Source organism: Varanus komodoensis, unplaced genomic scaffold (assembly GCF_004798865.1).
Source record: "Varanus komodoensis strain SLA01 unplaced genomic scaffold, ASM479886v1 scaffold84, whole genome shotgun sequence".
Classification (NCBI taxonomy): Eukaryota; Metazoa; Chordata; class Lepidosauria; order Squamata; family Varanidae; genus Varanus; species Varanus komodoensis.
The window spans coordinates 85,189-111,921 of NW_025336531.1; the positions used below are offsets into that span (position 1 = coordinate 85,189).

A 26,733-nucleotide genomic window follows, 5' to 3' on the forward strand; every position below is an offset into this window, starting at 1 on the left:
TTTACTGCTTTTAAATACCCTCTTTTTGCTGGTTGGGTATGGAGATAATAGAAGAAGAGATAATAGAAGGAGAATAGAAGGAGATAATAGAAGAAAAGAAGTTTTCAGGCAGGATGGAGAACTCCCAGCTATGTCCCAAGAAGATCCTCCATCCCTGATCTGGGGCTGCACAGAATACCCCAAGGTGAAGGGCTAAAATATAATTCTCAGTTGCCTGAAGCCACAACACAAGTTCTCATGTTGATCCCTCCTCTTATACCACTATTTTGCCCTGACAGCTAAGGGAAGGATGTGGTGGACAGGGTAGAAAAGCTTTTAATTTTTTAAAATAAATTTAAAAAATCAAACCAGGTCCAGGATTGGTAGAAAAGGTGATACTCTAAGAAGAGATTCTATTGTATTCTTATTCCCATGTTCCTTATTCCCACTCTACTCCTGTAGCTGGAAGGTACTGAAAGATGAACAAGACTGACCTTCCATGGGCAAGCAATGCCAAAGACCCAAATGGGGAGGAAAATTCACCTTGCATTGTTGGGATGGGCGCCATCATCTACTACTGCATCCTCTTGGGTGTTGGTCTGCCAGGTAAGAGATTCAGGAAGAACCGTAAGTGGTGCCCAGAACAAGCAGGAGGACAAAGGGCAACAGTTACAGCTTACAGCTAAGCAACTGCATTTTATTTCATTTTATTATTTATTCATTTACATTTCTGCCAAAGCCACCTTTCAGGACAAGCCCTCCTGTATGCTGGGATACAGTAAAACAATAGAATAATAACAATAAATCATACAATGACAATAAAAAGCCAAAATGAAACAACTTAAAAACCAGCAGTACAATCACACAAAGGTCTGGTATTGTTGGAAAGTCTTTAGGGCTAGAGAAACTGTCCTTTGAGGAAAAAGAATACAAGGTCTGGAACTATTTGGCTTGGACAAGTGGCAAGTATGAGGAAAAAGAGCTGTACAATATTATGCATAATATGGAGAAAGTCTATATGCAGATGGTTGTCATAATACTAGAAATGAATTGGGTTATCCCATTAAATCGAATGGAGAGAAAACCAGAACAGATCCTGGTGGCAAAAGGAGAGTAGTGTGGGTCCCAGGCAAACCTCCCTCGGGAAAGCACTCCAGGCTGGGGAGTCACTACCAGGAAAGTCCTCGCAGAATTTTTAAGTTCGCCTCGAAGAGTCCAAAGCCCTGTTCAGTGTGGGGTCTACAATGCAGAATGCAACTACGGCATCCCAGCAGATAGCAGTCTAGTTTCTGCTTCCACCAAAGGAGACCCTACTGATTTCCTGCACTCCTAAGAGACATACTTTATTACCTGAAAATCCCAGTACATGGGAACATGCGCAATACGCTCCTAGGAAACAAATGCTCTTAAAAAATGAGTCCCCTGGGCCAAGAATGAACATTAGGTGAATGTTAATTCCATAGCTGGGCACTAGAGGGAGCGATGACCTCATGTAGATTTGGAGTTTCCAGAAGCACCTCTGGCTGGGTAGTTGGGCAGATGTGCAGCTCTATGATACTGCAGAGGGAAATGAAGCAAGATGCTTTGTAAAAAGGCGTGAAAGGGTTCAGAGCTACAGCGAAGAGAGAATGCAGCCAGGCCTAAATGAAGATTTCCAACGTAGGCAACTCCAAATGGAGTATGGTTCTGGACCATAAATAAGGAAAAGACTTTGGCACTAAATAAAGAGAAAAGAACCTCCACTGCTTCCTTCGATTGCTCACTCCCTTACACAATAACTGTTCTCACGGACAAAACAGGTTCCATAAACAGGAACCTAAGCCCATATTTCCTTCAGCTTAAGCTTTTTCTTTCCTCCACTCATTCTTTTTAAAGGGCTTGCTTTGCTCTTTGCTCTGCTCTGTTTTGCACAACTGGTTACATTCTATGGACTTTTTTCTCCCTCAGCACAGAATAAAGACAGAGATATGCACTGGGCAAAGCACATGGACCTTGTTTCAAGTAGGGGAATGCTACACTGACAAGAATGACTTATTTATTTGTTATATTTTTAATCAGCTGAGTAACAGATGCCCTCTGGGCAGATTACAAATAACTAATAGCATGCAAAATAAAATGCAAACAGTTAAATGAATGGGATTTTATAGAAACACAAGAATAAATTTGAAGAACAACAACCAGTAGCATAAGAATTGACACAGCCATTGTATCTAACAACCACACTTTTCGAGCATTTAAGCCTCTGAAATGCCTCTAACATTTCCAATCAGATTCTGCCTTTTTTCAAGGACCCAGGGTGCCATCCAGGGATATTTCCCCCCTCCCCTCTGTGCTATTATCCTCACCACAATCCTGCAGATAATTAATTTTGGACCTAGATTTAATGAACTTTTGATTCTTTCCCCCCTGCCACCATTTTAGATAGCCAGGTTTAATTATCTCACATTCAACTAACTTTCCTCTTCTCCACACTCTACCGCACACCTTTCCATGCTCTCCAACTGCTTCTATATTCTTGCACAGCAAACAACAAACACCCTAATTTTACGAATACAGAGAAAAAAGAAAAGCTGTGAGAGCATGTGCACTTTTGCATTTTAAAGTTACTCAACCCAAAGTGCCGTGTTAGTCAGGAACTGTAAGGGTGTTTACTTGGGGTGGGCTGTGGGGTCCTGGATTTCAGCCCTGAGGTCCGGCCCTCCCTGCTCTGTAAGGTGGCCTGGGCTAAAGGATGGCAAGTGCCCCAAGGCTACACAGAGCTTTCTGGCTGAGTTAGGATTTGAGGAACTGAGCCCAGCCCTGCCCAGCTCTCTGACCACTGCCATCCTGCATGAAATTACTACCATCTCCTCCCCGTTTATCTTTTTTAAGCACCTGAAGGAAAGAACCGAAGCCAGTTTTTGCCTGCCCATTCCTGTGCCACATTTGTGTCTTCCGTCCGTCAAATCCATATCCCACTGACAAGTGGTCTTTGGTTGCTTTGCTTCCCTCTTCTCCTTGTTCCAGTTAACATTCTGACAGTGGTCGCGCTCTCCCGCCTGGCCGTTCGCACCCAGAAATCCTCCTACTGGTACCTCCTGGCCCTCACGGCTTCTGACATCATGACGCAGGTCTTTGTCGTCTTCGCGGGCTTCATCGTGCAGGCGGCCATCTTGGCCCGCGAGGTCCCAGGTGCCCTTGCCCACATCGTCAATGTGCTGCAGTTCACAGCCAACCATGCCTCCATCTGGGTGACTGTCCTGCTGACTGCAGACCGCTACATGGCCCTCTGCCGCCCCCTGCAGCACAGAACCATTTCCTACCCTGAGCGCACCCGGAAGATCATCGGGGCCGTGTTTGCCGTGTCGCTCGCCACTGGAATCCCCTTCTATTGGTGGCACGATGTTTGGCACGATGCCTACCCACTCACCTCCACGAACCAGGCCCTGAAGTGGCTTCACTGCTTCCTCATCTACTTTATTCCCTGTAGCATCTTCCTGGTGACCAATTCTGTGATCATCTGGAATCTCAAACACTCCAGTGGGCTCTACCGGCGCCTCAGCAAATCCACAGCAATTCTGCTGGCCATCACGACCATCTTCATTGTCCTCTGGGCTCCACGGACCTTTGTCATCATCTACCACCTCTACGTGACCTCGGTCAATCAGGACTGGCGCGTGCACCTGGCCCTTGATGTGGCGAACATGGTAGCCATGCTCAACACTTCCCACAACTTCTTCCTCTACTGTTTTGTCAGTAAGACCTTCCGCTGCACCGTCCAGGAGGTGCTGCTGTCCTGCAGGCTCCCGTGTGCCCAAGCACCGAGGAAGAACGTCCCCTCAGGCCCAGGCCTGAAGCCACTGGCAGTCTTGGAAGGAGCCAGGGAGATTGTCTTCCTTCTGCAACCAGCTCCAGCGTTGCTGAAAGATCCCGCACAGCCCAAGGGGGCGCCGTCTCTCTGGTGCAGATAAGCTTGATGCAGGCGCTTGGATCTGGACTGCAAGCATTAGGCTGGAGCATCTGCTGGGCATGTGTGTGCATGTACATCTATCTATATGTGCTTGCATATATTTGTGTGTGTGTGTGTGTGTATCCATGCAGGTATGTTTACATATGTGTGATGTGTTTGTGTGTGTGTGTATACACAAAACAGATTTGGGTGAATGCAGCAGCCATTCACACAGTGGAAGCCGTCCGCCGTGTGCACGTATCCGCAGGGGGAACCAGTCACTGAACACATCCTGCTGGACAGGGGCACAGCGCAGTAGCCACTTCTGGCCACACCACGGGCCAGCGTTCGCTTGCCTGCTCCTGCAAGAGAAATCAAGGGAAGGAGGCAGCCAGGCAATGCTCACTTGGCTGCTCTTCCACACACTCGGGGGCGCCGCAGGGGAATCTTGCCCACTGGCACCATATACAGGGGTCTGTGGCATTCGGCACAATCGTTCTGGCAGTGAGGGCCACATCTGGTGCCAGATGAGAGGCCGTGTGCATGTCAACGCGCGAGTCCAACTGCCTCCAGCAATGCCTCTCTTGTTGCAGATCAGTCCTGGCACTACCTAAGGAGACCCTGCTCTTATCCCCAAAAGCAGGGAGGCTATTGATCTTGGACCCAGGTTCAAATCCCACAAAGGTCCCTGAAAGACCTCAAACCTGTCACTGCCTCTCAGCCTAACCTACCTCACAGGGCTGTAGTGAGGATGACGTGAAATAGCTGCCACATTTGCTCCTTAAAAGAACAAAGCTTCAACCTGAGAGAAGCCGACATTTCCTGCCTCCTTCTTCTTGCCCTTTTTTGAGGGGGAAAGGTGGAGAGAAGGGGCAGCAATTCATCCTCAGCTGCTGTGTGGGTTTGCAAATTTAATGGCTGCTGTGTGCGGTTGAGCTGTATGTCACTGATGCTGACAGACTCCTGCTGCTATCCCAATTACAGCCAAAATAGCATTGGGGGGCGGGGGGGAGAGATCTCTGCTCTGACAGAAAGGAAACCCTTCAGTGTGCAGCAAAAGAGCAAAACTTCAGGCTTCCACAACTCCTGTTTGCAATACATGTTCAGTTTGTGATCAAGTATCTCCAGGTTTCAGTTTCTTAAGCAATAAAGGCATTACAGATAAAAAATTAAAGGCAGAAGGAGATGTTGCATATATATGTGTTTTTAAGCTTGCCGTATCACCAAAAGAGGAAGCAGAACTTGAAGGAGCTGAACACTGGGAGAAGCAGAGAGACTGTTTGAAAGGTGTGTGTGCCGAGGTGTGCGACAAAGAGGTGGCGTGTGAGGCCAGTGTGGTGTAGTGGTGAGACTGCTGGACTCAAAGATCTAATAGTCCCCACTGGGCCATAAAGCCACCAGATGACTTTGGGCTAGTCACCAACTCTCAGCCTAACGTCCCTTCTAAAGGTATTGTGAGGATAAAATGGAGAGAAACTCATCAGCTGTTCCAGGTTTTTTGAAAGAGGGAAAAAAGGCAGGGTATAAATCCAATGCTGCCACCACCTCCAATGATGAGGCTGATGACGACGACGACGACAAGGGCAATGATGGTGACATGCTTTGGAGCAGCCTTCCCCAACTTTGTGCCTTCCAGACATGTTTGGACTGCAACACCTAGAATTCCCAGTAGACGGCCCTGCTGGATGGGAATTCTGGGAGTTGTGGTCCAAATGCCTCCGAAGGCCACCAGGCTGGGAATGGCTGCTTTAGAAACACCACTTCCCAGCCAACTATATTGGCCAGCAACTCCCATCACACCTGGCCAGAACTACAGATCTGGAGGCCAGGGGGTTGGGGAAGGGCTGCTTTAGGAGAGATTCCCCTTCGCACTCTGTTCACCTTAATCCTGGCCCAGCACCCACATCTTGCCTCCATTTACAGGACAGGCATCTCATTTCTGCAAGAGCGATAGCCCTGCAATACAGCAGCCATAGAAGTTTAGTTCACCCTTTAAAAATCAGAGCAGAGGATAGGAATGGTTGGGGGAGGGGGACCATGCATAAATTACATCTTAAACATTGGAATAGAATGTTTATGAATGGATAGAGTATTGCCTCAGACGTTTGAGGTCTTGAATGTGTTTGCCACCGTTTTGTCTTTAAAAGGTTAGATGAGCATGCCTCTTTTTGAGAAGTACGACGACATACAGAGCTATGAAAGCACAATCCTATGCATTTCTCGACAGGAAAATGACCTACAACTCCCAGCATGCCCCAGCCAACCATGCTCAGAGTTGCAGGAATTTTTCCCCCCATCAAAACCTACCTTGAGCTGCACCTTAAAGAACTTTTGAAATGCATCTTTTCTGAAAAGCCTGGGGGAAGGAAAGGTTTATGTGGTGAGGACACAATTGATACCAGAGGCTCCATCCAATGGAGGGGCACAATATTCACACAACTCTAATTGGCCCAGCACTCACATCTGGAGTGCTATTTCAGTGCTAACCTCTGGGACATTTGTCTGAGGGGGGAGGCAGGGACTTGACCAGCTGGCAGGCCACCGAGCAAAAGGGGGCCGTGGAGAAGAGGGGCTGCTGGCCAAGCTGCAGGAGACCTGGCTGGGCCATTTGGAGAGGCCCCCTGTGCTTGCCCAGTGCATGCCAGAGCCAAAGCAATCCACTCCACACTTTCGAGGCCACAGGCACTTTCTCCTCACACCCCACCCCCTTGCTGCTGCTCCCATAATATTTGCCTTTGGGTAGGTTTCCCTGAGTTCATCTCCCTCTCTGAAAAGCTCCTTTCACATCCTGTTTGGAGGGCCTGTCTAATCTGGCTGCATCCCAGGTAGCTCTGCAGAGCACCTCTGCCTGAGAGAAAGGCCGGCTCTGTCCTGCCACACTCACCTACACATCAAGCCATACGGAGATCGATCGGGCAGGGACCTTCCCTGCACAAAGCATGTGCTTTGCCACCAGGCTCTGGTCCCGCTCCGTGGCATGCCCCTTCGCCTTAAGCATCCCTGCACCATGAGCACTGGGTGTCAGGGGGAAGGCGGTGCGAGATTCAAAACCCTGTAAGACAGGATCTGGGTAGGTACAAGCAGATTTATCGAAGCATTTGCAAAGGCTGGCTCAGAGTCTCAGTCGCCTGAGGAAGGAAGAGCAATTATCACAAACATGCATGAGATTATATACATTCCTTTTCCGACCCTCAGCACTACCCCTGCTTCACCATTGGCTGGTTACCATCCGGTGAACGGTCTTCTCGTAAGGCCTCTTCCCCAAACAGGGGCCTCCGCCTCTTAATCCAACCTCCAATTGTTCCACCCTTGCTGCCTCATCTTATCTTATGTTTTCCTGTCTCTGCTCCTTCTTTCGGCAGGATGGGTGCCAGTAAGAGGCAAATGGCCTCTTACTGTGGAATGTCTGTGCTTCTGCTAGTTTTAAAAAGATACTGTTCTTACTCTGTTTCTCACAATCCCCCCTTCTTTTCAACATCTTTTATCTTTTTAAACTGTATTTGCACCTGTTCTAGTAATTGTTCATTGTCTTGTCTGTTCCTTTCTTCAAGGCTCAGGAGCGTCGCCTGCTCCTTGTAACAGGGCCCATTCCTTTGTTTGGGCGTCTGATTCTCTTAGGGTCTCATAAAAGGAGTTAAATATTTCATGGGTCTGGGTTCGTGTCCAGTTTACCACTCTTATAGTTAGGAGAGTGGTGGGATCCTCCCCAGTGCCGTCAATTGCAAACCCAAACTGCCACGTTATCTCTTGTGCTTTCTGGGCTACTTCAAGCTGGGACGGGGTGATCTGTAGAATCACTGGGTTGCATGTAAAAAGGGAACATTCCCTAGGTGCCTGGCCCCTAAACAGTGTTAGGATCTTTCCCTGCATCTCTCCATAACTACTGGTGCTCCAGCTGACACAACTCCATCCTGAGCATTCCTGGGGACTGTAACAGGGCGATCCCCTTGTAAAGGGATAAGAGGATCGATAAATATCAGAAGGTTTTTCTTTGCACAAATACTTATGGTTATTCACATAGGCTTTCACCCAGTTAATGCTACCGCATGAGGATTGGACTCTATTCAGTCCCAGCACATAACAAGCGTCAAAAGTCAAGTTAACTGATTGGTGCATATCATGCACCTGAACTGAAGTTATAAGTTTCTCATCTCCTTCCCATTTCTCATCAGCTACTGCTGACCTAAGTTCTAAATACGTCTTGTAAGGTGGTACCTTTGGATCATAACAGATAGTCTCTCCCTTTGTTGTTTTACATTGGGAGTAAGTGACCCCTTTGTACTGACACTTTCCCACAGGGTTTTTGCACGTATATTCAGTATGATATACCAGCGTTTGGTTAACCTGGTTACGATATTTCGTTTGCTTAATGCAAAGGGTGCAATTCCCTACTGTAGGTTGATTTCCCCCTGTCCTTTCCACTTCCAGGAGGATGAAACACCATAATACAATTTTTATCCATACTTTATCCATCCCTTCTCTTCCTCTGGACTGGAGCAGAACTGAGTTCAGGTTGCTCTGGGGTAGTAGGGTTAGCATGGCCGAGGACCAGGTTCTCTTCACCTAGCCAATCCCCTAGTACTGTTCCCCTTTATACCCCTTCTTCGTCTTCCAGAGGATTATTCCCAGCCCTGGCTTCCTTCGATTTTTCCTCAAAGTATTCAGGGTATATATCCTCTATTACAATGTCACACCTTTCTCTGCAATCCCTATGGAAGGGGAGGCAGTCCGGGCAGTGACTACAGCAACACTCAGCTATACACTCGCAGTCACAGAACCAACACATCAGGTATCAGTCCCAGTGCAATTTCTTCAGGCTCTCTCTTTGCTTTCAGATGACACAGTATCTGTGACCATTCACCTCGAAATATATACAAGGAAAAGCATAGTACCATACACAAAACCCCCACTGCCCACCCCCACCATTCAAACATTCAAGTTCCTTTTTACTGTCAGTTTCAATGAATCTGGATGGGCGTGTGCCGTCCACTGAACAGGTTCTGGTACTGGTGCTTTAACTCGGATGTGATGAGTCCAGACTTTTTCCCTTGTTCAAATGGCCACCTTGGTTGTTAAGATGACTTGGCAGAGACCTTCCCACACAGGTTGTAACTTCTCCTCCTTCCACCCTTTCACCAGGACCCAATCTCCTGATTTGAACGGATGCACTTGAATGTCCAGGGGAGGCGTTTGGGCTAGGAGTCCTTTTGACCTTAAATACAGAAAAGACTTGGACAGTTCTTGCACATATTTTCTCACCACCTCATCTCTTAATTCAATCCTTCAATTTCCCTTAGTAGAGTATTCGGAATAGCATCTCATAGGGAGAGATCCCAATGTCCCTCCTAGGTTTGTTTGTTTGTTTGTTTATATCCTGCCTTTTTCCTACAAAGGGCTCAAGGCAGCTTTAGTCTTATTCTTAATAAGGCTAGAGGCAGGCAATTGGTCCATGGCAATTTTACTTCCAACATTAGTTTCTTTAATTGCTGCTTTAGGGTCTGACTCACCCCAGTTCCTTCATCCTTGCTACTTCAGCCTCATCATACTTAAGGCTTATGAAAAGGAACTTCAACCAAGGGGATCAAGTTCAGTATTGATAGTGGAGTCTCAGCTTCTTCAATAGAAGCCCTTTTTGCTTCCAAGCCTGCCCGTCTATTTCATCTTGTTTCTTCACATTCCCAGACTGATCTCCCTTCACATGAATAATTGCCAATTGTTTAGGCAGAGCCCATTTTTACAGCACTTGCACCAACATCTCATGCACCAAAACTTTTCCTCTACTCATGATCAAACTCCTTGCCTGCCAAATTTTCCCAAAGGCATGTGCTAGCCCAAATACATCCCAATGCCGCATCAGTTTGTAGAGACTGATCTACAAGAGCCTTAGCTCCCCAAAGGCTTCTTTCACGGAGTCTCTGGATTACTTGCCTAGCTAGTCCCTTAGATAACCATTCTTAGCCAACAGACATTACCCATCTTCCAGAGTCTAGATTCTTCTCAGCTCCCAGTTCCTTCCTACAATTTCAGTGCTCACTTCAGAGCCCATAACTCACAAATTTGGGCTGACCAGGAGGAGGACAGTCTCCCACTATCCCTCGCCTGGTTCCCTTTTATTTCTTTGTATCCATGATGCCTTTCCCCTTACTCTAGTTTCTAGATCCACTAATTCCACACAATCATGCTCTTACTCCAAGTTGCAACAGCCTCCTATCAAGACATCTACAGGATTCACACTTCCTCCAGTAGTCAAAATCAAATCCAGTTGATTCATCAATACAGCCTCATACTTAATAAGTCAGGAGTCAGTTAGCCACCTTCCAGCCCTGGTGGCTAACAGAGCTTGCACTGGGGGTGCCGCTGTTACCACCAAAGCTTCCCCAATAGCTAACTTCCTGACTTCTTCCACCAATAGGGCTGTGGCTGCACAGGCTGTTTCCTCCATCCCTTTAATACCAGCCCTCTCTTTGGCTCCCCTTCCTCAGTAAATACTGCAGTAGCAAATTAAAAAATGCTCCTATTCACCATAGCCTCATAAACTTTCCTTTAGCTCTCTCTCCATAGGGCACCTGAGCCCTGCAAGAGGAGATGTGCAGCCTCATTTGCACATCATTCCAAGTTGAGTGATAAAACATAGAAACAAAGTGAGTCAGAAAGGGGGGTCCTCCCCTGGTCATCTAGTCTGACCCCCCATTTCAGCCAACTCTGTTCCTATAATCCACAACAAGTGGTTGTCCAAACTTCTTCACTGATGGGCCTCAACCACCTCCCATGAAACCCATCCCATTCTCTAGGGGTTCCTGACCCTCAGAGATTATCTTCTAACACTTAACCTGAAACCTAGTTCCTGGAGTTTTGTTTTATTCGAATACATCCTGCCCTTCTGGCATTAGTCCAATTAGTGCTTTGAAACAAACTTATCACCTTTTCAGAATCCTCTGGAAAAACTAGGATTCTGATTCTTCTAACTATACAACTCAGAGGTGGCAAATGGTTGTTAAACACACACACAAACATAAACACAAACCCAGGTAGAACCTGTCACACTGGCATCTGCCCTCTCTTGCTCTTAAGTCATGGCCTGTTCACTTTCGAGCCCAACACAATAAATTCTTGCAGGGAGAGGCATCATCCCCCCTCCCTTTTTCTCTCAACAGTGTTCAATTTTCCTTCCAGACCTCACAAGCACCAGCTGCCTGTGGATTTAGAGATAAATCAGTATCGGTCCTCCTCATTAGCTTCATCTCTACCTCTCCTCCAACACCTTTTACCAAAAATCACACCACACAACAGTTTCACCATGCTCATGTTTTACCTGAGCAGGTTCAAATATTTTCGCTTTTACCAGATTACCTGCCACTCCTTGAGCCATCAATTCCCCTTTTCCCAATCTCATTCCATCTAGAATCATATTCATTGTGGAGCAGGTAGCTCCAGAGCCTACCATAAATACCATGCCTTTACCAAATTTATTTGATTTTTTATATTGTGATTTATATCCTGCCTTTTTCCTACAAAGGGCTAAAGGCAGCTTACATCATTCTCCTCCTCCATCTTATCCCCACAACAACAAACCTGTGAGGTAGGTTGGGCTGAGAGTCTGTGACTGGCCCAAAGTCACCCAGTTGGCTCCATGGCTGAGCGGGGACTAGAACCCAGATCCTCTGAGTCCCAGTCCCATGCTCTTAACCACTATACCACACTGGCTCTCTATGGTTCCACTTTCAAATTTATCAAAGGTTCCCAGTGGATCCTCCTATGAGGAGACCCCTGACCTTCCTAATCTTTGTCCATATTCATGATAGAAATCAACCTCTCCTCTCAGCTCAGGGCACTCTCCTCTAAAGTGCCCAACCTTTCCACATTGATAGCGTCCTGCGCTTAATCCTGCTTAATCCTTCATTCATTCGCCACACCTTAATCCTCCTAGGTGTTGGCTGAAGTCCTCTTCCTCGACCTCATCCTCTACCTGACTTAATCCCATTCCCTCTGTTGCCACTACATTCCATCCTTTGAGTCATGAACTCAATTTCTCCTCATCCTCTTTCCTCGCATACACTTTCCGTGCCTCTCTCAACAAATCTTCCAACATCCTTGCCTCTCTTCCATCTAACTCCTGCAACTTCTGTTCTGTCTAATATCCTCCCCTGCCTTCCCTGCAAACTGACACTTCAGCAATATCTATCTGATGGGCTGGATTCCTGAATCCAGTAGCCCATTTTTCTGCATCTGTTGCTTCAGTCTCTCCAGCCACTCAGATGGAGTATCATCTTTCTTTTATTCCAAAGACAAAGTTTTACGACTGAGGTGTACTGCTTCTTTGATTCCCTGGATCATTAATAATTCCCAACTCTCCCTTCTAGAAAACAGCACAGAACATCTCCTGCTCTGTTGAGATTTTCTCTATGTAATTCTTTAATTGATCTATCCAAACGTATCTGACTCTCCATATTTATTCCACCAATAATCGGGCGGTAAGAGTATGTAGGCTGGCCAAACCTTTGAACAGTAACTGATCATCTCAATTTTACTTAGCTCTCGTGTCCACGTTTTTAGATTTGGTTCCTCCCATTCTTTCAATAGGAAGCCTAATGGGGAACAAGTTGGGATGGGTGGACTTCCATTTCCTACCTGGGATCTTGTCATTTTACTTTTTCGGGCACCCATTATCACTACACACAGTTTCCCTCAATTCTCGAGATTCCACCGTTTTCCCCATAACCATTCACACATCTTCCTCTGGCCAATCCGGGATGTACTCAGCCTCCGGGTATGGAACTGCAGGTTTGTACTCACATTAGTGTTTCCGAAGAGGTCTCTACTCTTGTCTAACGCATCTCATCCTGACACATTCATTCAAGAATTGTGGACCAGTGAAATTCCTTATCTTCACCTGGTCCTGACCACCCAGTGAGACTATTGCAGTGTTGTATCACACAGCGACACTCTTTACTCACCTGGGTCTGTGCACAGAGTTGCCTGGTCTGTGGTTCCTTACACTGGGTCCCTGACGTTCTCTCCTGGATTGTACCTCCTGGATTTTTCTTCTCCTTTTAGTTCGGCTTGGGCAGTCGACAGAGAAGCCGACAAAGACTCACCACCAACCGCTGAAATCGGCAGGGCGCCCCCTGATCGTCCTTCCTCGTTTCTTCCAACCGATGCCTCGAGCCCCACATTGGGCGCCAAATGCGAGATTCAAAACTCTGTAAGACAAGATCTGGGTAGGTACAAGCAGATTTATTGAAGCATTTGCAAAGGCTGGCTCAGAGTCTCAGTCGCCTGAGGAACGAAGAGCAATTATCACAAACATGCATGAGATTATATACATTCCTTTTCCGACCCTCAGCACTACCCCTGCTTCACCATTGGCTGGTTACTATCCGGTGAACGGTCTTCTCGTAAGGCCTCTTCCCCAAACAGGGGCCTCTGCCGCTTAATCCAACCCAATTGTTCCACCCTTGCTGCCTCATCTTATCTTATGTTTTCCTGTCTCTGTTCCTTCTTTCGGCAGGATGGGTGCCTGTACATTTAGTGGCAAATGGCCTCTTACTGTGGAATGTCTGTGCTTCTGCTAGTTTTAAAAAGATACTGTTCTTACTCTGTTTCTCACAGTGGCTAGCCTAGCTGTCTCCCTGACATGCTAGTTCTCTATGTGAATGGATTTAAATGTGTGTGTACACACGCACACACTAGCATTATCTGCTGTGAGCCCCCAGGCTGAAACAGTGCTGCCCAGGCACAGGTTTACCCTCTTAAGGAGAAAGTAATATGGATGGTACCTGCTCCTCAGCCACTTTCGATCAATTCCATTAGTCTGCAGCACTGTTACATAGAAAGAGAGTGAGTCAGAAGGGGTCTCCCGGGCCATCTAGTCTGACCCCTGGCTCCAGCTAGCTCCACTTATGACATGCCTACCATGTGCATGTCTAGTCTATCCTTGAACACCCTCATCGATGGTGTTTCAACCACCTCCCATGGAAGCCCATTCCATACCCTAGGGATTATAACTGTCAGGAAGTACTTCCTGGCATCCAAATTGAACCTTGGCTCCCTGAGCTTTGCTCCATTGGAACGGGTTCTGCCCTCTTCCGCAGGGGAAAACAGGCTGGTGTTTGACTGGAAGCTGTTAGTAGGAGACAGCTTCCAAGTAAATATCGATCCGTAAAAACATTCAGAAGGCTAAGTGCCGAGGCTACAGAGCTATTACTAATAAAAATATAGGTCAACTCGAGATCAGACATGCACAAAAGCAGTAAAGAAAATAAATGTGAATGCAAGAGACTGGATTTTAGATTAGATTAATGAGAGACAGATAGAAGGATTTCTTCACAGAGCACATAGCTACAGCTACTGACTTCACTCCCACAAGAGGCAGTGGTGACTAACAACAGCTTTAGCCACCGTTTCAGTGGTCTGAGAGCATGTAAGGCATCCAACATGTTGAAGCTAAGCAGGTCTGGGGCTGCCTTGAGCTTGGAAGGGAGACCACCTGGGCCCCACATGTAGCCACTCTGAGTGGCACAATGAGAGAAAGGTGGGATATGCATGTAATAATAAATAAATCTTCGCGGCTTACCTTTGGTGTGGGGCAGTTTGCCGGGCAATGCGAGGGCGCTGTCGTCAGGCTCACAGGAGGCCCATAGGCATCTGGCTGGCCGCTGGGGGAGCAGAACGCTGGATCAGGGCAGGCTTGGCCAGACAGCTGCCCAGGGCCTGGCGCCCAGCAGAGGCCCAGGAACAAGAACCGCCCGGCCTCGCTGCTCCTCTCCAGCCTTGCCAAGCACTTCTTTCCTCGCTTCTCCTGGCCCAGACAGCGGGGCAGCTCCAAAGCCGCCCCGGCCTACTCGCTCTGCGACCCTCTTCCTGCAAAGCAAGCAAGGGGGCACAAGGAAGGAGGATGGGGCACAAGAACAGGTGGTGCCAAGGCAGACCACGGGGGTGGGTGGCGTCGGGGGCCATGCAGCCTGTCTGGCCCAAGCACCCTCCAACAACGGGGCCTTGCCCCAACCGGGCTGACCCAGCACTATCGCTGGCTCCTCTTTATGCCTGAAGCACCAAGGGGGTTCCAGAAGTATCTCGGCTAAGCCTGCAGCCTTGGGAACCGGCGGCGTCACTTCGTACTCGTTCAGACGCAATCACCTGGGGTTTGTGGTGGGGGGGAGATATGAACATCCCAAAGTGGGGCTATTTATCTTGGACTCAGGCCTCAGCGGAGGCATTTGCACAGCCCTACTGCAAACGCCTGCAAAATGTTAGGCCGCGTTCTCTCTGCATCCGCGAGAGGGCGGAAGAGCCAGAGAGAAGAAGGGTGGGAGAGCCAAACGCGTGATAAACGGCAACTCGAGTTTCGTATCGTTTTCCACACACTCCTCGCTGTGGTTTTGTTTTGCCAGAAGCAGGAATGGGGAGAAATCCTGCTTCTCTCACTCATGCCTGCCTGCTGAAAAATCCACATTGTAAAAATCGGATCACAACTTGAATGGAAATAAACGAATGCAAGGCTGAAATGATTGGACTGTTTAGACTGGGGACTTGTTTAAATGCAGCCTTGTCAGCGAGCCATCTATTTTTCAAGGAGTCTCGGGGTCCTTGCGGAATCAGCTTGGCTCCAGCCGTGGCCTTCGGAGCGGGGGCTTGAATGCTCCCAGGCTGGCTGTTTTTCTGAGCCTGCTGTTGCGACCTGGTCACTTTGCCTGGGTGTGTTTTTCTCCAGCGGGCTATTTTGGTAGTTCCCATCATGCAAAGCATACAAGAAAAAAGAAACAAGGGAAAACTTGCATTTTATAAGGGAAGCATTCAGGCTTTTTTCTTTAAAAAGTTAGAAGAAGGAGAGGGAAGGAAGAAGATGTTTACAAGGGAATTTCTGCTACCACTGAATGCTGAAACTTGAGGGAAAACACTTTGCAAGGATTACTTCCCTCTTGCACAATCATGTCAGTTACACCTCTTGGCCTACTTGCATCCTTGCTTGACTACACACAACACACCCACAGTGGTTCCCCAGATGCTTCTGAGATGCCCACCAGTGGGAAATGATGAGCAGACTTGCTTCAAGGAGCAATAGCCCGGCTTACTGGGCACTCTGTCTGCCTATTCACGTTTCCCCAAAAACACACCCATCTGGATAAATGTGTATTCTAGCTTTGGACGGTGCAAGTACAGACCAGATTGCAATTCGAATGATCACTGGAGTTCCACAGAAGGAAACATATGGCTACTAAAATAGAAAGCAATTCACCATTGTTTCTTGCTGTTTTCAGCTTTTCGGAAGGATTGCAAACTGGTGCAGACACTGGGAGGAAAGGGGAAGTGTATGGTTTCTCCCCAGTCAAGCCACTGCCCAAAAAATCTGTGTGACTCCAGTGAGTGTAACATTGCAACCTATAACACATATTCTAGGTAACAGGTGGAGAATTGCATTTCCAGAAACAAAAGATTGCTGTGTAATCTTGCTAGGAAAATGCAACTACATTCTGCACTATTTAAATAAAAGATCCATTGAATTCATAATGAATCACAAGAGTAGTCAAAGAAGATCTGCCTTGTTATAGAAGGAAGACATTGAGAAACAGCAGGGAATCCAATTAACCGCGGTAGGGAGAGAATCAAACATTAGCTTGCTTTTGAAATAGTTCTTCAATGTTCATACTCTGTTCTCCATACAGTGCAATCCTATGCATACTTTTCTGCTCCACTGAATGCAATGACAATCACTTCTGAGTAGCATGTCTTATATTGTGCCGCTTAAGAGGTATTCATGGCCCATGAATTCTGATAATTGGCCTCTGCGCTAAATAAATTGTGTGAAAAAGGTATGTGTGAGATCGCATTATTCTGTCTCTCTCCGACCCCATCTCTCTCTATATATATACACACACACACACACAGAGCATATATGTTATTCTTAGCTACATTGCAAGACAGGATTTTTAATAAGTAAATAAATACCTAACTAAATACAACAACTTCCCCATAATCAATGTCACTGCAGAGGAAGAGCTGTTCCACACCTCCATAACAACCGTGCAGTGACGCCAATACATTCTTCATGTGATAGAAACAGTTGTCCTGAAAGGTTTTGTGTGGACAGGTGGCAACTCATGTCAAGTAGTCATTTGTTCAAACTCTCCATGACTAAACAAAGCACCTTATCAGAAAACCCTCTGCTTCACAGGACCTTTGGGGATGGAGCTGCTTGGATTGCACAACCATACCTCTGTACTTCTAAATCACGCTTCATTTCTTCTGGCTGTTGTTACCATCTGTTGGCAGATTTTAAACACCTGCTTGCCAAAAGGAGCTGCATTTGTGAAATTCCAGGAGCAGTTCCAGAAGCAGACTGTGCTGCTCACCAGACAGCTTTGACAGGTGAGCAGAGGAATGCTGTGGGGTTGGGAAGGAATACAGCAGATACTCAGAGAAAAGGCCGTGCCGGACTATCCATATTGTGTGGGAATTCATTAGGTGTCTTTCAAGTAACAGCCACCATTCTGGATTGGGGCTTCTCTTTTGACAGGCTGGAGAAAAGAACTTGGCATCCTCTACAAAGAAGACTCCAGCTTCATTCCAGATCCCCCCTCCTGCGGTATGCAAGAGCCTTATGAGAGTTGGAACATTTGTCCAACAGATGTCCCTAACATGGCGCCTCCAGATGCTTTTGACTGTCCCAGCATTCCCCATCACTGGCCGTGCTAGTAGGGCTGATAGGACTGGAAGTCCAAAACATCCAGAGGTCAGCAGTTGGAGAAGGTTGGTCTGCTCTGGGAAGCAGCTGCTCCTCAGGTGTTTGGGGGTGAGTCTCGCCCAGCCAAGCTTGGAGTAGCCAGGGACAGAACTTGGGACTGCTGCCTGCAAAACACAAACTCTACCAAGTGAACTGCATCTCTTGCCTCTACAGAGAGGGTGGACCAATAAAGCAGACAACAAGTCCTCTTTTCATTCATCCTTTGCCTCTCCCCACTTGGTGGCTTAATCTGTTCCTGGAGAGCTTATTCATGAACTGTTCCTCTGATTTTGAAAAGACCTGAGTTTACAGGGGCTGCTCCATTGGGTTCCCTTCCCCTTCTTTGCACAAACACTTGAGTCGTTTGAGGCTGATCGGATTCATCTGGCAAACACGGACAAAGGCACAGCTGTTGCTGACGGTATGCAAGGTGTCAGTTTGACTTCATCTGCTGTATTTCAGCAAAGGATTTTCTATCAGTGTGTTGTTGATGTGTTCCAGGCTTGCTTGCTGGATTTGGTGGCCAGGCTCATGGGGTTGCCCCACCCCACCCCCAAGATATGAATTCATAATGTTGCCGAAAGATGTCAGCTACAGCTCTGGGAGATGTCATACACCTGAAAACACACTCTTTCTTCCTGCCCAGAGCAGGTGAAATTTCATTTAGAGAATGAACCCTCAGTTTGAAAAAAAATGACCCAAATTGTAATTCTTGGCAATATTTCTGCACAGTTTTCTCCTTAAACAGCCCATCAGGCATCCTGCAAGCTAGTCAAAGACAAGAAAAGTTCTCTGCCTGGAAATGAATGATACCTTTGTGGAATGGAAAGAAGCTAAACCTGCACTCCCAAAACGCCTACATTGCATACTGAAGCTGAAAACAGCCTGCAAGAGGTGATACATGCATAATATAGAATTGAGTTGGAGAATTGTACCAGTCAGCCTGCTGATGGGATGGGCATGTTTAAGGCTCCCAGATTACGGGCTAGATCCAGCTTTTATTCTATCAGGACAAGCAGCTGCTGAACAGACTGGGGAGGCGATCTTGGCTGAGCCCCTTTTCTTTCTGCAGCCCTCAGCACCACCTTCCCTGCTGGGCTTGAGGTCCCCCACCCCTCCAGAGCAGAATTTCGGGGGCACACCACATCAGTGAAGGCTGACTCTCCTCGTTGCCCCTGCATGATTCCCCCACTGCATTGGAAGCTCTCCCAGATGGATGAAGACTTTCTCGCTGTGGGAGGCATTCAGAAGGCTCAGGGACACCATGCAGAATGCCACCACCTGTTGCCAATTCATGCTGCGCAGAAGAGGCCCTAAGGTTTCAGAAGGGGCATGTTCCCTCCCATCAGGTTGATGCAGGGAGGTACACAGCCAGCTCCAAATTCTGGGGAGCCCTCAGACAATTCACCCTCAATGGGCCCCCTTCTTCAGTGAGTCCTCCTTCTCACCCCCGCCCCCAGTCACCAGTGGTCCTTGTTCCTCATCCTCTGACTCCAAGGGTGTCCTGGAAGCACGTCTCTTGCAAATGTCCCACCATGCTGAGGCCTTGCCGCCAGCCCTGGAGGGGTAGAATCCCCCTTCCAACATTATTGCAACCCCCCCCCCACAGTCGATTGCCTTTGCGGTTCAGTCGCATGCCACTCTGTGCGGCTTAGGAAGGGGAGGTGTTGCTGACCAAGGGCAGCAGTGGACGCTTGTCTCCATTCACCAGATTACCCCTTTGCTTCTTTTGTCTGACCCCAGGCAACATGGCAGCCACTAACCAAACCAAGACAGGCACGCTTTTTACCCTCTAACCCGTGACATGCCCAAGACAGAGAGTGCCCCCACGGAGCCCTCCGCCAGCCTTCATGCAGAGATTTGTTTCCCTCGAGGGCTGCTGCTCTCATTCCCTGCTGGGGTCAAATAGCCCAGGGAGAGAGGCTTACCCCGGAATTCCTTCCGCCTCAAAGAATGAGCGGCATTCTCTGCCTGCCAAAGGAGGAAGGAAGGGCATCACCCACACACCTCTCCCGCTGCACATCGCTACCTCCTCTGCCGGAACTCAAACAGGGCAAGCCATTGGCTAGCTGCAATCTGTCTGTCATTAAGAGATGGGGTTGCCACTAATCAGACAGACAGACTGACAGATGACAGACAGGCAGCTTAGCCATTGCTGACTGCACCCCCTGCAGAGCCTTCAGTTAGAAAACCAAGGACAAGGCTGTTCCACAAACCCCAGACTATGAGTAGCTGTGTTCCATTTTTAACCAGATGCCTTAATAAACAGCTGATTCAGCAAAGCTGTTGAGCTTTGCTACTCCAGGACCGGTCTGAGACCCAACAGAGATCACTGGGAGCCATGCCCAAGCTCCACCCCCCACCTTACCCCCAGGGTCCCAGAAGCTTCCATTTCAAGAACTGGCATCCCTATCGGGAAAGGCATTTGCCAGTTAGATCTGTTTGTTTACCTGTGGGTAGGCTGCCTGAACCAGTTTGCCTGGCAACATTTCTTTACTCTTATAATGTTCCTGGGGAGTGGAATACTCCCGCTTCCAGTGTGCAGGTGAAGAATTGAGGATGAGGGATAGGGGCATAACCAAGGAAGTATGATGAACTGCCCCTGAAAATCTGCCCGGAGACCCAGCAGCAAGCCCCCGAAGCCGGGCTGCGGTCGCTTTAAAATGGAACTCGAAGCTCCGCTGCACTTCCACTGATCAGCCCCTCTTCACGCCCAGATGCAGGAGAGCCAGTTGCGCAGGACTCTGCAACCCAGAAGGCAGAGTGCTCTCCCTTGGGTGGGAAAGACGTGCACGCGTGGCTCTCCCGGGTGACTCATGCTCACCGCGGCAACAGGAGCAGTGGCTCCCACACGGTGGCTGTGAAGGAGGCTCTCCTTCCCTTAGTGCAATCCCATGCGTGGCTACACGGGGAAGTGTGCAAAGCAAGACAGCACACCCGCAGTGTCTTTCTGGATATCTGCTGGTGGGGAAATCCTTGGCAAAGGAGCTGATTTCTCCCATGTCTTGGCAGGGGGCAAATGCTCTCCATATAGCAGCTAGCGTTATATGGGCACTGCTCAGCGGTACCTGCCAGTGAGCACATCTTGGCTGGGGTTTAAGTATGCCCAGTGATTCATTTACTGAAGCTGCACTGGCTCTCATGGGGCTGATTTCTCCAGCCAGCATGGCCAAGCCCACGCTTGACCAGAAGCCCCGACACCACCATTTTGCAGAGACTTCTGGGCAAGCTTTCAACCATACTTGAGTGGCTGAGTAAGAACCTAGGAAGAGCCGTGCTGGATCAGACCAAGGGTCCAGCGGCCAACCAGCTGTTCACAGGAGACCCACAGGCAGGTGCGAGTGCAACAGCACCCTCCTCCCCATGTTCTTCAGCAACTAGTGTCCATCAGCATTGTGCCTCTGATACTGGAGGCAGCATCTAGCCATCAAACACAATAGCCATTGAGCGTCTTCTCCATGAATCCCTTTTCAGGCTCTTCAGTTTGATGGCCATCACATCTACGAGCTTTACGGATGGCTTCCATGAGTCAGGCCCTTCCTTTCCTGCCCTAGAAACACCAGAGAGTCCTTCACAATGCAGATTTTTCTTGGCACTTCACAACGAGCGAGACAGTCCAACTCCAAAAGCTCTCTAGCAAGCTTCTGCTCATGTAAAGTGCATTGAACCCAAACTGGAAATGTCTCCACAATGCTACCTTTCAGTCAGGCCCTGGGTGGTGGAGAACCAGCAAGACCTAATCAAGCCCTCTAACTGGGTAGCGTGTCTTTCCAAATGCCTCATCACTGGGTCAGGGTCCAGGCAGGCCAGCAGCTTTCCCTCCTCTCCTGGGTTCCCTCCCATCGCTTCCCAAACATGTCAGCCTGGGAAAATGTGGGCAGTAACTTTGAAGGCACTTCCTCCTGCCCTTCTATTGCCTCTTCCATGGTGTCCTCTGTGGAATCTGCTATCACAGGCCCGTAGAAAGCCAGCATACAGCAAGTGCCTGGCCCACTCGCCATACTTCCCTCCTGGATGTTTTTATTTCTATATGCTCCTATATGCTCCATTGCACCACAGTAGGTGGCACTGCGGTTTAGGGCAGAACAGTGAATTTACACTGGGCTTCTGTAGTGGATCACAGGAGCATCCAGGAGAATACAGCATTTCCCTCACCCAAAACAAATGGCTGTGGCTGGAAAACAAAGGAGAGTCCCTGGAGGGTGACAATGTTGTGCAAAGGACCCACAGACTTCCGTGAGTGAGGGATCATGAATGCACAATAACTGACTTGTGCAGAAAAGCCCCCAACTCTATAGACCCGCTCCATGGCAGGTACCCTTATCCCTATTAGCCTCCTAGTCTCCATCACATCCCAGAGAAAAGAGCTGTGGCATGCCAATTATAAATGCAGGATTGGATGATTGTTTTTGGAGCAGCAATAGCTGTGAGAAAGGACAGCATGGCTGAAAAAGAAATGGCACACTCTTTGTTCCCAATGCCCAATTCCCTTCGCTTTGCCTTGGGATCCATCTGTTCCAGCAACAAAGCCAGCAATAAAAGAGAGATTAAGTGGGGTTTGGCCTGAAGTCTGTTTGGCCTGACAACAGTGCAACTGGTTAAATATTTGCAGAGGCTCCAGGAATCAGCGTCATGTTTAGCACCAAACACAAAACCATTTGTGGCATGGAGCAGTTATGCAAACTTACCCCTTGAATTTGCAGGGATCAAAGAAATAATTTGGGGGCACATGACTTGATAGGGTTTTCAACTTTTAAAAAGTTTCTTTTAAAGAGCATCTCGATGTGCAGAAATTTTCCAGGTGACACAGGAAAAATACACTGTAGTGATTGGGTATATAATATGGCATGAATCTACTTGCTGATGGGTTGGTGTGCTATACATTATCAGCTTGTTGAGAAAGATCTAGAAGTTTAGCTGTGTTCTTGCAATGATTATGTGCACTGGAGTAATTTAATGCAGTTTATTTCTTTAGGAAAGGACTAGGGATAATGGTTTCAAAATAACAAAACATAGTAGAGAATTTAGGATTTATTATAGACTAATGTGTAATATCATACCTACGCTGAACAGGGGTTAGATTAGATACTTTCCATGAACAGAATCCATGGTTTGCGATTGGTTTGCAAACTGATTGCATTGTTCATGGTTAACAAACTGTGGGTTGTTATCATGGTTAGCTTCAGATAACACTTTTTAAAGACAATAAGTGGTTCAATGACAACCCACACTCAACCCAGATTTCAGTGTGGGTTGTCAAGTTGTCTGAGCAACTCTGCAGATCAAATTGTCCTGAATTCAAGAACCCCTAGCAAGGTTGCCTCCATGCCTACACCCCTACCATAGCAGCTGGAAGATGTTCCCACAGAGTTTCCTACATCCCTTCACATATAGCCAGTTTCTATCAAATGCTTGTCTGATTATAATGGTAAAGAAGCCAAATGGAGATGGGGAGGGGGTCATTCAGAGCACTGGGGCTTCACTCCTGTAATGCATAGATCATCCACATTTTATCTTGTAGGACTGTTTTTCTACCTGTAGGCTCTCCGTCGTTGAGACATTCTGAAAGCAGAAAGTTTGGACAGTCATCTAAATAGGATGGTGTAACTTGGTGTCCTGCAACAGCAGGGTGTTGGCCCTCCCAACTCTAATATTCTATAATTCACTAATCTGTCTCTTCAAATGGAGCCTTGGAAAGGTCTGTAGATCAGAGGTAGATCCTGATCTACAGACCTACCTGCTTGGCATGTAGAAGTCTTGGGTTCAAGACCCAGCATCTCCAGGTAGGCTGAAAAATATCCTGCCTGAAACCCTGGACAGCTGCTGCCAGTCAGTGTCAGCAATAGTGGGCTAAATGGACCAAAGGTTGGATTCAGCTTCGTATGCTTCATTTAGACACTGTGACCACTAGTGAGGATTTCATTGGGTGGAGCAAGTAGGAGGAACCTGGTGGAAGTGCAGCCAAGGAAAGTGTTATTACAGGAATTTGCAGCACCTGGACTCATGAAGAGCTGCTCTTGTTTCCTTCACAGCAGCCTGATACTTCTAGAAATTTAACAGAGGAAACTTTCTCTGGCATGGTGCCGAGTGAATAGCTTTTCCTGCTTGTTTAGCAGGCTGCTTTGAAGGCAGAGGGAGCAGAGCTGAAAAAAAGGGTAACAAGCAACCATTATGAGGCCGTCTCTCATGCCCGTTAATCCAGTCTTCAAATCAGTGAGACCAGCCTTCCCCAACTCAGTGCCTTCCAGATGTTTTGGACTTCAGTGCCCCTCAGCCCAGGTCAGCATGGCCAATACTCAGGCAAGCTGGAAAATACAGTCCAAAACTCCTGGTTGGCACCAAGCTGGGGAAGGCTACATCAGAGCAAATATTGGCTCTTTTATCTGGGACCTGCCAGCAAGTTCCCTCAGAAAGTAGTTACTGTGTAACCAGGACAAGGTCACCTCAAGAGCGGTTCTAATGCATCTGAGGCTGGGCAGCCCTGAAGCGGGGGCCTCAGGGCAGTGACGGTTCAAGCCAGGAGTCTGCCACCCCAGGGGCAAGCAGGGACACCCCTGTTCCTCAGGAAAGAGCAGCTCATTCCTGAAATGTGCCCAGATGACCCCATCTTCCATCTCACGGTGGTTCAGATAGGCTCGCCTTGTTGCCTGGAGCAGGAAAAGCCATTTCCAGAGGGCCCGTCGAAAGATGCACAGGCCTTTGCAGGCACGGCACGGCAAGGCAGAGTAGCTGAGCGCCCGCGCCTGGAAGCCACACGGTGCTCCTCAGCCTGCCTCAGGGAGGAATGGAGGTCATGGAGCCTCCACCAGCCACAGGCCGAGGCACTTCAAGCACTCAATAATTCATGGGGCTGCTGTTTGCTCAGGCTGCTGCTTCCTGAGCGGCAGGGGGGAACTGCAGCAAAGGGGAGGCTCTCTGGTCAGGAGATGCAGCACCGGGCCTGAATACAGCCTCCCGCCCAGGGCTGAATTCTTGAAGAACCCTAGTCTTGCCAGCCATGCAAGTCCCACTCAAAGGAGACCTACTGAAAGGAATGGAACTTGCAGGACCAATGCTGGATTCAACCCGTGGGATGCAAACACCCCCAGGAAAATTAGCTATCACGCAAAGCACATTTTAAACACAACATGAGACATCAGACATAAAGGATATTTCTTGTTTTTCGCTCAAAATGCACGAGGCATCACAAACTGGCATGCTTCAAGCCATAGTTTTGCAGCTCTTCTCAGCTTGCCACACTTTATGGTTAGTCTTGGAAATGGATGCTGCCGCCTCCTTTTTATCTCCATAAATACACATGCTTGATTTTTCCCTCCGTGAAATAAATAGTATGTTTCTGTTTCAGCTGGCTTTCTAAGGCAGAGGCATCTGAGCATCACATTATTGCCACTGCTACTGGCACAGGATTGCTATTTTTTGTTCCTGTTGTCACGGAGTGGTTGATGGATTTTCCTTCCTTATTGTGCATTTTAAATATTTAGCTACTGTAATTTTTAGGGGGAAAGGCAGGGTGTAATTGTTTGCCATAAATATATTTATATTACAGACACAGGAAATATCAACAAAAGTGCTTTTAGTGCAACAAAAATGTCCTGAAGAGAAACCAACATGAGTTTTATGCCAAAAACCAGAATGCAGTTTTAGCCTGGGACTGCTAAAAAACAACCCCAAGCTTTCAAAAAAAAACTCCCAAAAGTTACACAAGGACATGAACTCCAGGGATATGGACATTAAAACCAATGGGCTTGAGAACTTCCATATTTCTGGCCCATGGAGAAACTCCTGAGCACCATATCTTTATCTAGCCACCAAGAGAACCTTCCGGTTATGGGGCAGCATAGAAATGAAAATAAGTAAGTAAGTTGCTTGCTCTAGTCTGAGCAATGTCTATGTAAGCTAAGATGTCTGCCAGTCATAGAAGTGTAAGAGCCCTTCTGGATTAGACCAGATTAAATCCTGCACGACGTAGGGAGAAATGCCCCCCTTGAGCCAGACTTCTCATTCAGCTCTGGCCACGGCAACAGAGGAGCCACGCAAGTGTGGTGTTCTTAGAAAAGGCAAGCAACTCATTCCAAGGCCACGGCTCAGCTGCAGGGCACAGCTGGACTCAAAGTCCACAAACAAGCAAAATATTAAGCATGGGACCTGACGAGGCATCAGGAAGGCAAGTGGAGGGGCGGGGAAGGAGGCTGCCTTCTCTCAGGTGAGACTGTGGGGGCGGGCAGAGGATCTTCCCACCATCTGCTATGCAATGCTTTTAGCTGGTGTTGGCAGGCACTGAGATTTTACTGGCTGGGGGAGGCTGGGAATGTAATCCAACCCAGCTGGAGGGCTCCAGGTTGGGATGTGGCCTTGGTGCTTTATAGGCAGAGGAGGAGGAGGACTGGTTTTCCCTGATCACCTGGCTCCCAACCTCTGGAACTTTCTGGCTAGCAGGGTTTTTTTGCTGCTGGCTTTCAGTTCCTTGCAGAGAGGGTGACTCCAGCAGCCCCTGGTAGGCACCCGGCACCCAGTTTGAATGCCAGAACACTATGCATGGTAGCAGAACCCCCTTCCAGGGTTTCATTTCAGTCCACACTTGTGGGTAGGAACGCTGTGGCACACTTCAGAAGGACAATGTTGCAGCAGTTGGCTTATTTCTCCAAGACTTAAGAAATGAAAGTGGGGCATCAATCCAGCCTTCACCTCCCTGGTGCCTTGCAAATGTTCTAGGCTGCAACTGATCCTTGGCCATGCTGGCCTGGGGATAATGGGAGCTGTAATCTAAGGCACCCAGAAGGTGCAAAAGCTGATGCAGAGCACCACTGCTGATGTGGAACATGGAGACTGGCTTGAGTGGGAAGAAGGGTTGCTGTGCTCTGTTCTTTGTCTGACAAATGATTACTGTGTAAAAGCAGCCTTCCCAAATCTGATGCCCTCCAGGTGTTTTGGACTGCAACTCCCATTAGCCCCAGTGGTTAGGGCTGATGGGAGTTGTTTCCCAAAACATCTGGAGGGTGCTCCTTTAGGGGAAACTGTTGAAACAAAAGCTCTGACATTGGGGATTTGGGATTTATTTCCTAGCTCTACGAGGCAGCTGAAGCAAGGGGGAGGGGGTCAGAAAACA

General features: G+C 48.1%; 2 protein-coding genes across 5 annotated transcripts in view; one reads left to right on the plus strand and one right to left on the minus strand.

Moving 5' to 3' along the window:
• The first annotated feature begins 458 nt into the window (after positions 1-458).
• GPR142 (G protein-coupled receptor 142) lies at positions 459-3,929 on the plus strand. Its single transcript, XM_044456415.1, has 2 exons — positions 459-585; positions 2,986-3,929. The coding sequence occupies exons 1-2, from the start codon at positions 459-461 to the stop codon at positions 3,927-3,929; spliced, it is 1,071 nt and encodes a 356-aa protein (XP_044312350.1).
• Positions 3,930-9,018: 5,089 nt separating this feature from the next.
• GPRC5C (G protein-coupled receptor class C group 5 member C) overlaps positions 9,019-26,733 on the minus strand; it is a 41,058-nt gene continuing 23,343 nt past the window's right edge. For 2 of the 4 annotated variants that reach the window (XM_044456447.1, XM_044456445.1), the window contains exon 5: positions 11,574-13,121. In XM_044456447.1, coding sequence (XP_044312382.1) covers positions 12,958-13,121 — 164 coding nt within the window. In that variant the 3' untranslated portion in view covers positions 11,574-12,957. Of the gene's footprint in view, positions 9,120-11,573; positions 13,122-26,733 lie in introns of those variants that run through there. The other 2 variants (XR_006417231.1, XR_006417232.1) reach the window with 2 other exon arrangements.

Excerpts from the sequence above, each read along its gene's own strand:
- GPR142 (XM_044456415.1), top strand. The coding sequence starts at position 459 with ATGAACAAGACTGACCTTCCATGGGCAAGCAATGCCAAAGACCCAAAT. Across the intron at positions 586-2,985 it reads CTTGGGTGTTGGTCTGCCAG|TTAACATTCTGACAGTGGTC; the intron begins GTAAGAGATTCA and ends TCCTTGTTCCAG.